Genomic DNA, 16,970 nt, shown 5'->3' with positions numbered 1-16,970 from the left:
TGTTATTTCAATGCCAACATATTCTGTTACGGATTTGTGATTTAAATCCAGGGTTTCTAACCTCAATCACATGTTTTAAGAAAAACCACACACCATGAAGTTCTCTGATCCTATCCGGCCGCCTCTCTACCCCCCATCAGTGAGGTTCCAGGGATTAGTTTTCACACAGCCCACAGAACCTAGGGTTTCCCTGCCTCTCACTCAACGGGCCAAGCAGAACAACGACCACCGGGGCCACGAACTTTCACCCCATCACCATGCGGGGCGCGGGCCACGTCACTCCACTTTCCGATGAGGAACCAGGGTCCGGTGGGGCCCGTCACAGGCCTGCGTGGGACCCTGTGGCTCTCAACCCAGACTGGCCGGCGCTGCCCGGCAGCGTCTCCGTGGGGAACGGCGCTCAGGGCTCAGTGGCTCCTGGAGGAGAGCACGCACACCCACAGCGTCCACGCGGCCAGCCGCCCTGCGCAGGACCGTCCGGCTGTCCACCCTCAGCTCTGCCCGAGACCCCAGCCCCACCGCAGAAAATCACCCACAGGGGCTGCCCGCCTCTACACCGACCGCCACTGGCCCTAACACAGCCGGAAGGCAGGGCGAGTCGTGATGGCCAGACTGCTGCCGACACTGGCTCCTTGGAGGGAGAACATTAATTCTAAGACTTTGTTTGTCTTAATAAACGATGCTAATCACCCCATTAGGACAATAAACACAGTTAGTGTGGGATGGCTGCGGTGCCGGCAGCCCACGAGACGACTAGACATCTGATTATTTGCGGCGATTTCCCATCTGCCGGCGTAAACGAAGGAGCTGACGGGCCAGCCCGGCTCAGGGCTGGTGAGCCTGACAGTTGAGGGTCACGCCTGGGGGCCGCGCAGAAGGCTTCCTGGGAGACACAAGCTCGTGCAATCTCCCACGGCAGAACTCCACTTCCGGTAAGACCTACTCTCCTCTCTGCAGTCGGTGGACTGGGCACCACTCCCGGCCAGCTTTCTGCTGTACTCTGTTTCTGACCCTGCTATGAAACGAACTCCTGGAAATCCACCACCACCAGGGGAAAACCTCACAGGAGAAAACCCCCGTATTAGCAGGCAACTGAGAACAGATGCATCACCTGAGCAAATTAAAATATTCTCCACCAGCTCGACTTCTAACACAGCTCCCCAGGCTGATATGACACGGAACACGGGACAAACTCGCAAAATAAGCCCTCCAAGGCTGTCAGCCATCAGTGAGTGCGAGGTGGCATCAGGAGGCCTGGGGCCGGTGTACTCACCAAATGCAGTCAGCACCAGTGTGTAAGTAGTCAATGTAGGGAAGGTGGTTTTGGTCTCGAGACCAGCATGAGGTAGAAAAGACCATGCCAATATTTAGCCAGGGAATTGTCACTCCTAGAACACAGGGGACAGGGCAGGATGAAGACCAATGTCTCAGGGGGACAGCAAGAGAAATTGCATCTTCTCCCCAAACCAGAAAAAGAAATGGGATTCAAAACCAGACAAAACCCAGTGATTAGAAGGGACTTGCTCTTTCCCGCTTCTTACACAGAAACCAAGATCACGTGACACAAAACAGTCGTGGAAGAACATCTTAACTAGTGACTTTAGGCAGGAGGCAAGATGCCCAAGGAACACGACCACGACTGTTGTCGACTGGCCACCAGCCAGGAAGCGGTGCCCCTTTGTTCGGGGTAACCCCTCCCCGCCAGCGTGGGGTCACCCACGCTGGTCACCTCCTCCAGGGGCCCCGTCTTCCCACAACACTCAGAACAACTGGTTTCCCTCCCGGCTGTGAGGCAGTAGCCCCACAGAGTCAGAATGTTAGCTCTGAAATTGGCCAAGGTGGAAAGCTGGCCATTACGCATCTGCCCAGCTTCCAGATCTGCGACTTGGTTTACCTTTCTGCATTTTTACTGACTTCAGCCATGATGCTGACCCCTCTCTCTTCTCTAACAATCCCAGTTCTCTCCACGCGCCGTGCGCCGCAGTCCCCTCCCGTCCAGCTCTTAAAGGGGCGAGCTGGGTCCACAGCCACCCAAGGCAGGCTTACCAGGCACAGCACCAAGGTGACGCAGGATGGAGCCTGTGTTATTGGGGAGGACGGTGAGGTTCCATCCGTGTCTGCAGAGGAAAGCACAGGAGCGTCACTGACGGACGTGGAGGGGCACTGTCCAGTCCCCAGGACACGGGCAGGAGCGTCCGACGTTACCTTGAAAACGGTTCTGATTTTCCCACCGGGAAGCCGCTGCCGTGGGTGTTGGTGTCCACCTTGCCGCAGTGCACGGCCACATGGCAGTCCTTCTCCTCCACGAGCCTCCAGTACTCTTGCTGCGGGGAGAGGGAGGGCTGTCAGCACCATCTCGCTACCCGTGGCCGCAGGGCCCAGCTCAACTCAACGATGCGAGACGAAGGGACCATCTTCGCCTAGAGCAACAGCCACTAGGGAGCAGGGGGACGGGGCTGCAGACAGACGACCGCACGCCCACGGTCACGGCGGCCACGTCCATAGTGGACGACTAGATAAACACAAGGTACAACGTCCACGGAACACGACTCAGCCTCAGAAAGGAGGGCAACTCGGACACGCGACAACACGGATGCACCTTGAGGACTTCACGCAAAGTGGCATAAGCCAGTCTCAGAAGGACAAATACCGTGATTCCACTCCTGTGAGGTACTCAGGACAGTCAAAGTCGGAGAGAAAGAAGAGCAGCGGTGTCACGGGCTGCGCAGAGGGAGGACGGGGGCTCAGTGTTTAACAGGAACCGACTTTTAGTTTGGGAAGATGGAAAAGTTCTGGAAATGGATGGTGGTGACGGTCACAAAACAACGTGAATGGACTTCAGGGCCACTGAACTGCACTTAAAAATGGCTAACATGGTAAACGTTACACGTATTTTACCACAATTAAAAATCATTTATACGAGGGGCTTCCCTGGTGGCGCAGTGGTTGAGAGTCTGCCTGCTGATGCAGGGGACATGGGTTCATGCCCCGGTCTGGGAAGATCCCACATGCCGCGGAGCGGCTGGGCCCGTGAGCCATGGCCACTGAGCCTGCGCGTCCAGAGCTTATGCTCCGCAACGGGAGAGGCCACAACAGTGAGAGGCCCGCATACCGCCAAAAAAAAAAAAAAAAAAAATCATTTATACAAAAGGGAGGGAGAAAGCGAAAACAGCAAAGGGGCTGAAGACGTCCGGCCACCGTCCGTAGGTATAATGACCACAGCCCCAGGCAGGCGTCTCAGCAGACACACGCTGCACACCCCCAATGAGGGGGCTGCACGTGAGGGTCGGACCCCCAGGCTGTGACCCAAGCCACCGAAACAGATGAGGGAGGGATGGGCATGACCTAAACGACTGCAGGGCAAGAGGGGGTCAGGACGTGCTTTGCTAACAGGTGAGAGAGGTTCAGTTTCCCCCCTCACTGTGTCTCCACTCATCATTCCAGAAGTACAGCATCACCCACCCCTGCTTCCTGGAACCCCACTTAAAGGAGGAAGCCTCACCCACGAGCCCCCGGTGTCAGCCATCACCCCGCCGTGCGGCTCCTGCAACAAAACCAGCCTGGGGGCGGCCAGCTGCCCCGCGCCAAGGAGGAGGCCGACAGCATTAAATGCCCGGGTTCCGAACAGCCGTCCTAGCAGGCAGCGCGTGACGGAGCAGCACTCTGAGGGGACGGGTTCAGGCCAGTCCCACCTAGACCCACACCAACCTCTGCTGGGTGAATAAAGAGGCAGGGGAGGAAGGGGGCCGTCTGCTACGGGGTGGGGGGGCCACTCAGGCTGGTGACACCGGCCGAGGAGAGGGCCCAGGCTCTCTGCAGGATCTAGAAGTCAGCCAGACTTAAAGGGTAGAGTTTAGCATATCTTCCCTTTGTGTTTCGATATTATACAACTGTTAAAGCGAAACCTGGGCTTCCAGAGAGAATTAATTCCTGAGTAGGAAGCGATGGACAGTGACAACCCTACCCTTTGGGGACGCCCGACAGGGACCTGCGCTTGTAAAGCAAAGGCCTCTTTTTCCACCTCTGGTGTTCAGCCCCAGAGTCGCGTTCCTTCCCTCTGACGTTTCTCCCACAAATGGCACAGGCACTCGGGAAGCAACTGTGACGGCCACGTGTCGGAGAATCAGGGCACCGCTGGCGTCGCGGTAGATGGAACGTGGATTTGGCAGGGCCAAAGGTCAGGCCACTGGGTGGTGTTCACAGATACCACCCAGGGTACAGACCCGGGGCCTAAAAGCAATGACGGTGATGCCAAAATCGAACACGGAATTCACCAACCTGGGAAACCAAGGCCTGAGCACCAGGGCGGGACCTCCTGGGCTTCTGACGGCTACCATCAGAGGCGGGGTCCCACGCGGCACAGATGCAGGGGACCAGGCGTCCTGGTGACCCAGACTGTCCTGAAAGGCCCACTCCCGGGAAACCCAATCAAATCAGGGCCCGGGGGCTTCCCTGGTGGCGCAGTGGTTGAGAGTCCGCCTGCCGATGCAGGGGACACGGGTTCGTGCCCCGGTCCGGGAGGATCCCACGTGCCGCGGAGCGGCTGGGTCCGTGAGCCATGGCCGCTGAGCCTGTGCGTCCGGAGCCTGTGCTCCGCAACGGGAGAGGCCACAACAGTGAGAGGTCTGCGTACCGCAAAAAAAAAAAGAAAAAAAAAACATCAGGGCCCGGGCGCCCTGGTGGTCAGCACGGTTTTACCGAGAGGAAGAAGCACATATCTTCGAAGAAAAAGATGTGCTCTGAGACCAGCTGTTCACCAAAAGCCAGGCTGCAGTCCGCATCACCGCATGCTCCGCCAGCAACCGCCCTGAACCAGCGAGAGAAGTCGGGCCTCTCCCTGCACAGGCCCACCTACGTCAGCATCCGGGCGCCCCGGGCCACGCCTCACACCGAACTGCCGCTCGCCGGCCTGGGCGCAGGACGCACTTGCACCTCTCCAACCTCACGCAACTCAGAAGCACAGAAATGGCAACCTGCCAACCCCGTTAAATGAAAAACAGGAGAGAGCAAAGAGCACAACTGGGGTTTCAAGGGATTCCAAACATTCTCTTGCATAACAGGCACCCGGAGGACAGGGTGAGCAGGGCTGAGAGGCGGTCAGCTGGGCGGGGCCCGGCTGGGGCTCTCCCCGGGCCGCAGCCTCGGCTCCAGGGCAGTCAGGGCGAAGCCGGGGAGGCTCGCTCTCTCCACTACACCTTTGCTGACCCTGCACAAGTTGGGGTCGGCACGAGTTGAAACTTCTGGCTGCCCCCAGCACCCAGACGACGGGCTGAGCGTTCACGACCCCTCCGCCCGCCCGCCCCCCGAAGGCCCAGGGGCTCCATCCCTGGCTCCGAGCGGAGTGGGGGGCCGGGACCACCCAGCTCACGCACCTCGATTTCAGCTGGTGCGGGCTCCTTGCTGAAGCACATGTTCATGATATTTCTTGCTGTTCGGTAAAAAGTCGTTAAAGAAACAGACCTCCCCTGAAAAGAAAACAAAAACAAGAGTCAAGCGTAAGAAACAAAGAAGAGCCAGGACCCCAAAGCAGGCCACCTCGTCACAGGCCCCTGTGTGACGCATCCCTGTGACCGGGGGCTGGGCCACGTCTTGAGTTGACACGAGCAGAGGCGGCGGAAAAACTCCCTGAGAAAGACCCTCGGTGCCAACAAAGGAGTCGGAGGACCCCTGGCCATCCAGCGCCGGGCCAGACCCCACCCCCAGCCAGCAGAACGGGGTCCCACGGGAGCCCTGGGTGCGCTGCAGGGTGCCCTGCTGAAAAGCTGCTTTCACTCCCTGGAGCAACGGGTGCAACGTGGCAAGGGCAGGAGAAAGTCTGTGGCCGGGGGGGAAACCAACAGCATCAAGTCAGACACTGGCTGCACCTCGGGACCGGGGACCCCGGGAAAGAAACTTGGGCGACGCCTACACCCACCCTGAGGGTCCTCACGTGAGAACCGGCCAGATGAGCAGCCTGGCCTCGTAGATGTGCAGGGGACAGAAGGATCCGGCCCTTCTCTGCCACGGAGCCACTCCCCGTCCCCCACGCCTCCCTGGGACAGCACACAGGCCCTTCAGATTATCTAACGTCCCCTCCCCACCCCTGCACGCCACCCCTTCCTGGGAATGTTAGCAAGGGCAAGCTCACTGGGGTGACACATGGCGGATACGCTTTGTCCTAAAGGCAAGCCCTCCACTCATCCCTCACCAGGCATGCTCACCCCCTGACTGTGGAAGTACTTACTGAGCACCTACTGTGTACACGCCTGGTTCTAAGGGCTGAAGATAGAGCAGTGCTCAAAACAGACAACGTCCCTGGCCTCGTGGCGGCCTGGGGAACTCTGACTCACACAGAACAGCTGGGAGGTGGCACTAAGTGCGAGGAGCCGAAGCAGAGGGGCAGGGCCGCAAGGCAGGTGCTCAGGGAGGGTCTCCCTAATGAGGCGATGCTGGAGCATCCCCGTGAACAGAGCTGCAGGTCTAGGAAGGGGGCAGGCCCTTCTTGCCTTTGGAAGGACAGTCAAAGCACTCCGCTTGCAGACCCTGCCCTTTGCCTTTACTCTTTAGCTCTGTAAGTAGCGTTCTAACTAAAAGACTGCTGCGCAAGTCCAAACCTCTCCTGACGTGCCGTTCGTTACACGATAACATTCCAACTGCTACAAGGAACCTGATTTTGTGTCAACTAAAGCAAGGTGCCTGTAATGCAAGGCGATGACACCCAGCACACAACAGGCAATGCCCCCAGATGCTGAGGGGGCTCAGAACCTGCAGCCTCGAGCTCCCGGCCCCTCGGCGCACAGAGGTGCCATGGAGCTCTGTCACGGCCACCAGACCGCGGCCACAGCTGCGGAGACCCGACCCTGGCTGGGTCCGGTGACAGGAAAAGCTCTAGGCAAGCAGGCGTCTCTCTCCAGAAAGGAGGGCAGGACTCAAGCCTAGGAGAGAATGAGAAGCGAGGCAGAGGGTGGCCAGAGGTGGGACCTCGGAGCGGGGACTCAAAGGGAAGAGGCCAAACTCAGGGCAGAACCGCAGATGCCCGACGCGTCTCCAGACCAGGCTCGTGCGGCGGGAGCGTGACCACCAAGGCCTCCACGGGGCCCACCCCACCCCGGAGCCTACGGAGCAGATCGCTGCCGGAGCGGTGCAGGGGCAGTGCCCATTCTGTGCCCCCTCCCAGCCCGGGTCCCCACCGCCCTGCAGACACAGAGCCAGGACGCCACCGCGCTCCCCAGAGGGCGCCTCCTCGGAATGGCTGGGCGGTTACGGGATGCGGCAGAAGCAGGGAGCCTCCCCGGGAGACCCGTGATGGCGGACAGAAAGGAGCCGGCAGAGCCGAGCTGGGCAGGCTGGGTGGCAGTGGGGGCGTGTCCGTCAGGAGCTACAGAGGGCCTGGCCCCGACGGGCAGCCACTCCAGGATGAGGGGGTGTGGCTCCCAGGCTGCACCCCTGGCACATGGGCACACATGTGCGCACACAAACCCATTTAATGGACAGGAAGCCCAAGGCCACGCGGGCAAGCGACTCCCCTGGCTGGGCGCCCAGTAACCTCGACCGGACACCCAGCCCCCTGCAGACTGCAGGCGCCTCTCTGTGAGAAACGGAGCCAGAGCCGACTGCCGGGTCTCGGGAGCCTGATGCAGCGGACCCCGGGCCCGCATGTGCTCCCGAGGCCCCACGCCCAGGCCCCGCCCGGGGGCCCTACCTTGTATATGCACTTGTGGAAGTCGCTGAGGATGCCTCTGTCGTCCTCCTCCTTCACCACCTCCTTTTCCTGAGCAAAGAGTCGCCGCCGCCCCGTCTTGAGCTGCGCGGGGCCCACCTCCTTCAGCTTGCTGCGGAAGCCGTTCCTGTGGGCCACGCCGTTAATGAGCCCGTTCTTGGGCTCGAAGCGGGGCAGTGGGTGGAAGCGGTTGTAGTCCTGCTCCGTGTGGCCCTCCAGGGGCCCCTTGCGCCTCTCCAGGCTCTCCTTCTCCATCAGCACCTCCTTCTCCAGGCGCCGGTGCTCCTCGGGGGACAGGGAGTCATAGGAGAGCAGGTACTGGCAGTAGGCCTCCTGCAGCTTGGCCAGCCGGTCCTGGGCAGTTTTGGGGATGCGCAGCATGTCTGCTAGTTTGTTCCATTTTTTGAGGTCAGTCACTTGCTGCATGCCGCCCATCTCGTTAATCAGCCGGAAAAAGCAGGCCAGGTCGAGCTCACAGCCTCCTGGGACAGTGAGGGAGGAAAACACAGGGACAGTCAGTGAAAAGGCCCATCAACAAGACCATCCTCCATCACCCAAGAGTCCATGGGTGCCCCGTGCCAGAGATGCCGCCAGGTCCTGGGGTCAGAGCAGCAAACAGAACAATCTAGTCTACAGGGAGACGGGGTTTAGACCATCTTGGGCACTAGGACGATAAACAGAGCAGGACAGGCTGAGAGGCGGCCGTCTTAGGAGGGTGGTCAGGGCAGGGAGCCCCGAGGAGAGGACACTTAGGCAGAGGGCTGAATGGAAGGAGAGACGGCAGAGCAGATCCGCGAGGAGGACGAGTCCAGCGTCCCCTGGAGCAGGGGCAGGGTGCACACGTCTCACACCCCAGGAGGCAGGGTGATGGAACAGGGCATCCCGGCTGGGGCTGGCAAGGCTTGGGTAGACAGCCCCACCCAGCCATACCCACGCGCCAGCGTCACCCGGAACAGCTGCGATGTCGGAAAGTGTACCCACGCAGCACGTGTTGTCACTCCCAACCCCCCCACACCCCCAGCGCACGCGCACACGCACACGCACACACACACAGTAACTTATTTTCAACCCCCTCCCCCAGGATTTCCGGGCAGCAGGCAGCATCCACCTCGGGGCAGGCGGTGGTCTGTCCCTCAGCTCCTCCCATCACCACTCACACAGAGGGCTGCTTATCCCAGGTGTATGGGCTCGTTTTCACTACGCCCCTTGATCACACTGTACAAAGCATGTCAAAACTCAGATGTGTCTGAATGCCCGCCAAGTGACTCTCTCAGTGGGACCTGGAAAATCAACCTCCCTTTGGCCAATAAACGGGGAAGAAAATCTTCCAGAATAACCATCCACTGGCTGTTAGGAGGTAAATACTCCACAAAACGGTAGGTGAGCAAAGTAAACATTAAGAACGTTTAGCTCTTTAAAGGATGGGGATACGTTTATGTAAGATAAATGAACGGAAAAGCAGCGGGACTCCTGAGAGCAGCACGTGCACGCTGGCGGCCGGGCAACTCAGGGCTGCCTCAGCCAAGGAAGGGCGAGCGGCAGCCCAAGTCCATCTACTGTGCTGGTGGGACGCTGGCGCTGGCTGTGGTCAGTGCAGTGGGGGCCACGTCGAGGAGGAAACTCGCCCTAACCCTGGCCGGGAGGGGCCTAAAGCCCAAGATTCCAAGATGCACTCCAGGCCCTGCTCTCAATTGGGGCATCTCCTGGGGCTGCCCGCACACCACCCGGACGTGCCGAGGTGAAGAGGGATGGGAGTTACCCCAAGGGGCTCAGACCACAGGCTGACCAGAAGGGAGGCAATCACTGTTATTCAACAGCACGGAGAAAACTGACCCAGTACGTGCAAATCCGTTATTTCACTCCTCACCTGCTATCATCAACCCGTTCTCAGGACCACGAGGATGCTACATGACAAAGTGCCGCCTTCCCAGAGAAGGAGCAGCTGCTCTGTGGATTCTGGGAAATTCCTTCAAAACTACCAAGTCTCGGGCTTCCCTGGTGGTGCAGTGGTTGGCAGTCCGCCTGCCGATGCAGGCGACATGGGTTCGTGCCCCGGTCCGGGAAGATCCCACATGCCGCGGAGCAGCTGGGCCCGTGAGCCACGGCTGCTGAGCCTGCGCGTCCGGAGCCTGTGCTCCGCAACAGGAGAGGCCACAACAGTGAGAGGCCCGCGTACCACACACACACACACACAAAACTCCCAAGTCTCTCACACTGCAAGGAGGCTGAGCTCAGAGCCACAGCCTGAGGCCTCTGCGGGTAACGGTCCAGCTCAGCTCCTCTTCTGGAAGCTGACGACGCTTTACAGCTGGGCTAACAGCAACGGGTGTGAACACACACACCACAGTGTCAGGTCCTCGCGGCTTCTGGTGCCACGGGAGTCAAGGTTAAGGAAACTCACTCTGAACGGAAGATCGCTCTCTGCCCTCATGACGTCACCTGAGCACACCACCTGTCCCCAGAAGACCTGCCGTCCCCCCCTCCCCCAGGCAGGCTGGGGGACCCAAGACGTCCCACTGCAGCCCCGACGTGGTGAGGCTCTCGGTCACCCTCGCAGACAACGCCAAGCTCCCGAGAGGCTGGCACCTCCTCAGCCTGTTCCCACAGCCCTGTGTCACCTTCGACCACATCCCGACAGTGGACCACAAACCAAGAATTCTTTCAATTTAAGTGATTCTCACCTGCTGAGAGTAATAATGAAACCTCCATCTTACAAGGAGCCCTATCTTACTGCCAACTCTTGACACCTAAATGACCGATAATATCTCCTCTGCTCCCTGCCTTTAAAAAGTTGTCCTCTCCAACTGGAGGAAGGACATGCCCTGTTCCTGTCGAGGGTCTAGAGCCAGAAGGGAAGCACGTGACTCACCTGGCAGACCCAAAAGGAACCCCACTCCGCAGAACCGCTCATCCCTGACAGAGTGAGTTAATCCTGGAGGCTCAATAAGGGGAGAGCAAGAGGGAAATGCGGATTCCAAGAGCCATCCGTGGGCTCTGCCTGGGGGCCAAGGGTCTTCACAATAGCTGGGTGTATGTTCACAAAAGCAGTCACCAAGGAGAGCTCTGCTTCAGTGACAGCCAGAGCTGTGCCTGCTCTCAGAAGTGTTCCCGGACCTGTGGGCTCCACGAGGGCCCAGTAATCACCAGAAAAACTGAGATGCAAGGACAGATAAGCAGACAGAGATAAATGGGCTGAAATGTACCCCACCCACAAGAGTCATATGTTGAAGTCCTAACCTCGGGGCCGCAGAGTGTGACTGTATTTAGAGACAGGGTCTTTAAAGAGGTAATTAAAGTAAAATGAGGTCACCATGATGGGTCCTAACCCAATATGACTGGTGTTCTTGTAGCAAGAGGAAGGGACCTCAAGAACGTGCACACACACCAAAGACCACGTGAGGACACAGGAGAAGGCGGCCGTCCACGAGCCAAGGGGAGAGGCCTCAGGAGAAACCAACCCGGCCAACACCTTGCTTTCAGATTTCCAGCCTCCAGACTGTGAAATAACTTCCTGTAGGTCAAGCCTCCCAGCCTGCAGAACTCAGGTAAGGCAGCCCCCAGCAGACAAATGCACGGGGGCAGCGTTCCTGCCCCTCTCGCCGGACACTACTCTGGCCTCAGCAAGGCGGCCCGCAGCTCGGGGCAGCAGGGGTTGCCGAGTGTGAGAGCGGGGGTCACAGGACCAGCCCTCCATCTGTCCTGAGCACCCCGCGCCTGCAGAAAGGGGGGCCTCAGACTCCTCCCGGGCCAAGAAGGGCCTGGAGAAGCTTAAGCTGGGGCAGACACCATGGGATGGGGGGGGGGGCCTTACCTATGAGTGGGAGCTCGTCCATGGTGATGCCCTGAGATCTGAGGTGCTTCTTGATGCAGGCCAGCCGCTGCACGTTGGGGCCCCAGCGCCGACCCAGCTTGTGGATGTGCTGGATCTGCGTGACGAAGCGCATCTCGTCGTTGAGCTTGCACTCGGGCCGCCAGTCCGGGGGCGGGATCACCCTGCACATGCCGTACTTCTCCACCTGAGGGCGCACCGACTCGATGTAGACGAGCGGGTCGTGGAACTCCTTGGCCGACGGCCGCAAGACGGGGATCTCGTCCATGGCCGCCCACCCGGCCCTGCCGGCCCCCTTCTCGGCCTTGGCCGTCGCCTCGTGCGGCCGGGGCAGGGGCTCCGATTGCGAGGTAGAACGATTTTCACAGGGGGCGCCGTCCGGCTTGCCGTGTGCTTGTCTGCCCGGCGGGCCCTTGCCGGCCGACACCCGCTTCGGCCGGTTCCTCTCCAGGCTCCGCTCGGGCACCTCCTTCTTCCCGTGGCCGCCAGGCGGCACCTTCTCCGCGGGGGCCGGGGCCGCCTTCCTGCCGGGACCCTCCGCAGCACCCGCCTCCCCCTTCATCTTCTTGGGGGGCGACTGCGGCTTGTCGCCCGGGGGCGCCTCTTCCAGCCTCCGCTTGGAGTTCCGCAGACCCTCCCTCAGCTGCCGCCCCCCGCCCTCCTTAGTGCATGACTTTGGGTTCAACCTGCCACTGACCTTGAGGCCATTGACGGTGTGCCCGGTGGACTTGGACGCCCCCCCGAGGGATAGCACCTGTTTTCGGGTTTTTGCATTGCTACTTTCAGTTTTCCCTGAGATTGTGTGGTTGACAGCTGAACTGGGCTTGTGGTGATTAGGTTTGGTTTCCTTGACCAGTTCCCTCTTGGCTTTGGTGTATGTGACAGTCCCCTTCGTCACCGTTGCAGTGTACTTCACAGTTTTGGACGGTGAAGGTCTGACTTCGCGCATCTTTTTGGCACTGGCTGCACTGGTACCCAGAGATGACATTCGAGTGACTCCGCCGACCTTAGAAACCTGGGAGGAGCAGAGGGGGAGAAGGGGAGTTAGCACCTGTCAGCGGGCACCGCCCCACGCCCGGACTCAGCGGCCGGCGCCCGCTTCTGGGAGGCAAGGCAGGCAAAACACACAGCCCTGAAGCCAGCTCTGAGATACTCGCTCTCAGGATCTCCGCATGACTAGGGGCCCATCCTTCCGCGCAAAAACACCAGCCAACCTGGGTGCTGCCCAGGGGGTCTCCTGGGTGTGTTGTAACATGCACGTTTGCCGTTTGAAACTAGATGTTTCCCAGTGAGGACCCTCAACGTGCCTGCCAATCACCTGCCACAAGTTAATAACAACACCCGACAGCAAGGTCTTGCTGGTAAGGGGGCAGACACACAGACACACGCCTGTGCCAAGAAAAGACGTGGCTGCAATTCTTCCTGTGCTCCCTACAGCAGCACGATCTGCCCGCAGAATTTTAAAATCCATGCTCAGTAAGTAAAAAACCAAACAAAAATGCTACGGAAACAAAGGAATAAGAGCGCTCACGTGGCTCAGGTGCCGGTCCCGTGCCACGCCCAGAGGTGTAGCCGTCAGCCGTGGGCGTCTGCCAATCAGTCACCGTGAGACGGGCCCCAGGGCACCTCACTGGATACACCTCGCCTCTCTGATGAAGCAAAACAGGCCCGACCCCTTCTGCACAGACGGCTCCCATTTCCCGCCCCTACAAGCGTCCACATTCGGTCCTACGGGAATTTGGTGACCAATCAGCCTCTCTTCACAGCCATCTTACAGCTTGGACACCACAGTAATCTTGTGACACACAAAGGTCACCCTCATGTATAAAAAGAAGCCAGTGAGTGACAAGGGTGGACACCAGAAAAGCACTGATTTCCAAAGGATGACAACGGGCCCAGCGCAGGAGCTGATGCGAACACCGCTCCGGTGCGGACACCACATCACAGCTCTGCCTCTCAGTGGCCTCTGACATGTCATTTACCATCCTGGGCATCGAGTTTGCACATGCAACCAGGGATACCAGGGTTACCTGAGCAACACTACCTCCCCAAAAGGCAGACTAAACATTATACACGCTCACTGGGAAACAGAGCAGAAACAGCAGCTGCCTTTTCTCACCAATGGGCCCAGAGAAGAAGGTGACCAAGACGAGGGCCTGGGCTCCCCAGCTGGGGAAGCCATGTGGCACCTAAAGCAGTTCATGCCTGTCCTGTCCACACCCGACGCACCCACCCCTGGGACTAGGTCCTGGAGGGCAGGGCCCGAGTCTCAGCAACCTCTGCCCTAGGCCCAGGCCCAGCCCAGGTCACTGGGCCCCATCCCCAGAGTCTCCCATCCAGTAGGTCTGGGATGGAGCCCGAGAATCTGCATTTCTAATGAGGTTCAGGTGATGCTGAGCCTCACCCAAGGACCTACTTCGGGAGCCACGGCAGCAGGCTACCAACAGAAGGTTACGAAAACAGAGAAAGGAGAGAAGCCCCCGGACCTGTGTTTCTCCATTCGCCAATTACACGCGGTCCAATGAAAGCCATGAATTCTTGGTGTGAGACTGTGTTCCATGAGCCAAACCCGGGGCGTTTGGTAACCAGGTTTCTGGGGAGCCAGCCTCGACTTCTGGGCTCAGTGAGGTCCCAGACCCCACTGGGGAGGGAGAGGCCCAAGAGAAGGCCCAGGAACTATGGCCTGGATGCACCAGTGCCGGCCACTTGAAAATGAAGCAGGACTCAGAATGAGCAGGTGGTCTAGAATACGTAACAGGAAATGTTCAAACAAAACCAGAACAGAACTAGCAGCCTGGCAACAATAAATTAAAAACAAATTTATAAAACCAGGGGCAGGGGCAAAGACAAAATTTCCATGATAAGTACCACTAATTTGGAATAGGATGTACAGTGAGGAATGCAAATATCCACTGACTAAAAACAAAACAAACCATTTAGAAAAACTAAAGGAAACAGTAAAACCCTGCAGAGGCTCACAGAAAGAGTTTTCCATCAGCAAGATGCTCAGGGATCTGCATCTTCAGAGAAGACACCCCTCGAAGCCCTCAATCTGTGGTTAACCTGCTCTGACTCTCACCCAACTTACACATAAGCAGACGCAGGGCACCGTTAATCCCTTCTTGAAGATAAGGATCCGCCAGCAGAAACGGCAACCACTGCGCAGTGGACACCACCAACCAGCTCCTGGCGGCAGAGCCCACCACCAGCCGTCATGTCTTGCCGAGGTTTAGGTTCAGTGCCTCCCAAACCCGGGAGCCCAGAGAACCCCTGGGGAGCTTAAAAATAATGCTGATTCCAGTCTAAAGCCCTCCCCATCCAGATTCTGACCTAACCGGTGAGGATGGAGAAAGGGGCTCAGTGTGTGCAAGTCCCCGACAGCTCTGCGCTCCCCCGACACGGCTGTGCACCTGCAGGAGGCCGGGAAGCCAGGCTTCCACTCTCCCAGATTCTACCTGGAGGAACAGCGCAGGGCCCCAGGTCAATCCAGTCCGGCTTCTCGGGGCCACCTGATCTCCTGGCTCACTGTCGTACAGGAAATTCCAAATTTTCACATGGTGGAATTCTGCATAACTATTTCACCATCTTCAATGGCAAAAAGATCATCTTCTTATTTACCTCTTTCTATAAACACAGACGCCTAGTCATTGGCCTGTGCTTGCCTCCGGGGTCCAATGAGTAACTGGTACCAAAGGAGACAAAGCTATGGACCGAGGCACTGTCTCACCTTCACACTGGGCGTCTCCCCAGCCACCGCTCTATTCCACCATGGAGTAGAGCCCAACACTGTTTCACCTCAACACACGCCCAGGCCACCTGGCCAGCCCACCACATGGGCCTGCTCTCAACTCTACACATCTGGAGGAAGTGCTGACACGGGGAGAGGGGTCACTGTAATTCACTGGAGAATCAACACGCAGGAGGCAGGAGGCGGGAGGCAGAGCCCTCTGGGGGGCAATAAAGGCCCTTCAGCTGAATAACTTAACGTCTCTTCAAGGTGTTCCTTCTCAGCTCAGGTGTGGGCTTCTGACGTTGCACCCCAAAGCTGTCACCCAGCTCTGCAGGAAGTGGGGTGTCTTGACCCACCACCGCCCACCCGGCACCTGTAGCTCAGGTTACCCCTGTCGCACAGACATGAAGCGGTCCTCAGTTCAACCAGAAAGTCAACTACCAAACTCCCATTTCCCACTAGAGGGAGTCATTGAGTCGAGTGGCTCTGCCCATCCTCTCAGAGCAGCAGCAAAGGCGCCCAAGAGAAACACTATTGGTTGGGGACAGTGTATTTGGACTTTAAAATTCAAATTAAATAGCAAAAGAGCCTAAATGAACAGAATCCACTGGACAGGCAGCGAGTTACGGACAGGGAAGGCAGGCCTGCTGGTGTGGCGGGCACCTGGCAGTTAGTGAGCAGAGGCACACGGCTGACGCAGCCCTGCTCTCCGAAAGGAACACCTGGTCCTGGTCGGAGCCCCGAACCTTCCCAAAGCACCTGCCCCCCTCCCCTCTGCAGGCCACCTGACCCAGTCACAAGCACCACGTGACAGAGGCGCAGTTCAAACTCCCCGCAAGACCTGATGAAGAGCACGGTCAGACCTTCCACATTCTTCTAGCTGAGGCGAGTCTCTCCATTTCTCTCTGGATGCCCATTTTTCATTTTCCAGAAGGTTAAAGAATACGCCTCACTCTTCGGTCTGAACAGCTCGGCCTCCTCTCTCCATCCGACTAGGCCAAGACTTTTTCCAGCTGCCATACATTTGAGTGTGAAAACCTCTCCTCAAAGGTGCCACAGCCCAGCAGACCCTCCGCCAGGCGTGTCTGCCCTGCCACACAAGCTGGTGGTTTTCTCCCTCACGTTACAGCTCAGCCTCAGCGCAACAGATGAGAACGGGAGGTGTGCCAGCCGGGGGCAGCCTCACCACCCACGTCTTCCACATCCTGGCTTACCAACCACACACAGTTGTCTGCAAAAGCCTCTTCACGACACGCTTGGAAAACATCTCCACACCCTCTCTAGGTGTAAGAATGGTTGTTTCTCCATCCTCAATTTGTTATTTTTACTGCACATTACGTATGTCCTGTTCTAAGGAAGCACTCGACACCTACCACACACCCAAATCATCACCCAGGGCAGCTGCAGGGCTGCTGCCCATGTGTGGGTGTCACCTGGCACACCTGGAGCCTTTGGGAGAATAAAAGCTGGAGGATTAGGGAGGCCCCTCACACTGAGTTCTCATGCTCTGAGTCTCAAAGGCCGGGGCTTTTATGAAGCTGAGCACCCCACCCAGCACCGTGAGAGGCAATGTCCCAGCAAGAAGAGTGAGCTCTCGGTGCACTGGGGCCAGCAGGGCATGGTCACTTCTCAGCAGCACCCCTACATAGGGCATCCCTCCACCCTGGCAGCTGTACTTCGTACAATCACTGATCTTTTCTTTCAGGCCGACA

The 16,970-nt window shown here is 58.4% G+C and overlaps 1 protein-coding gene across 5 annotated transcripts in view; it reads right to left on the bottom strand.

The window, feature by feature from the left end:
* The window catches only part of JARID2 (jumonji and AT-rich interaction domain containing 2), a 241,439-nt gene that overhangs the window by 10,145 nt on the left and 214,324 nt on the right, over positions 1-16,970 (bottom strand). For all 5 annotated transcript variants that reach the window (XR_014297358.1, XM_082664387.1, XM_082664384.1 and 2 more), the window contains 6 exons: positions 11,511-12,543; positions 7,682-8,181; positions 5,373-5,465; positions 2,206-2,324; positions 2,047-2,117; positions 1,274-1,388 (listed from right to left, as the gene is read on the bottom strand). Coding sequence is in view for 4 of the 5 variants with exons in the window: in XM_082664387.1 (XP_082520513.1) it covers positions 1,274-1,388; positions 2,047-2,117; positions 2,206-2,324; positions 5,373-5,465; positions 7,682-8,181; positions 11,511-12,543 (1,931 nt within the window). In the remaining variant the exon portion in view is untranslated. The remainder of the gene's footprint in view (positions 1-1,273; positions 1,389-2,046; positions 2,118-2,205; positions 2,325-5,372; positions 5,466-7,681; positions 8,182-11,510; positions 12,544-16,970) is intronic.

The sequence above is a fragment of the Grampus griseus genome, assembly GCF_964374135.1.
Source record: "Grampus griseus genome assembly, chromosome: 10".
In the NCBI taxonomy this organism is placed as follows: domain Eukaryota; kingdom Metazoa; phylum Chordata; class Mammalia; order Artiodactyla; family Delphinidae; genus Grampus; species Grampus griseus.
The sequence above is the reverse complement of the archived record's forward strand: the minus strand, read 5'-3'. Positions and strand labels throughout refer to the sequence as shown.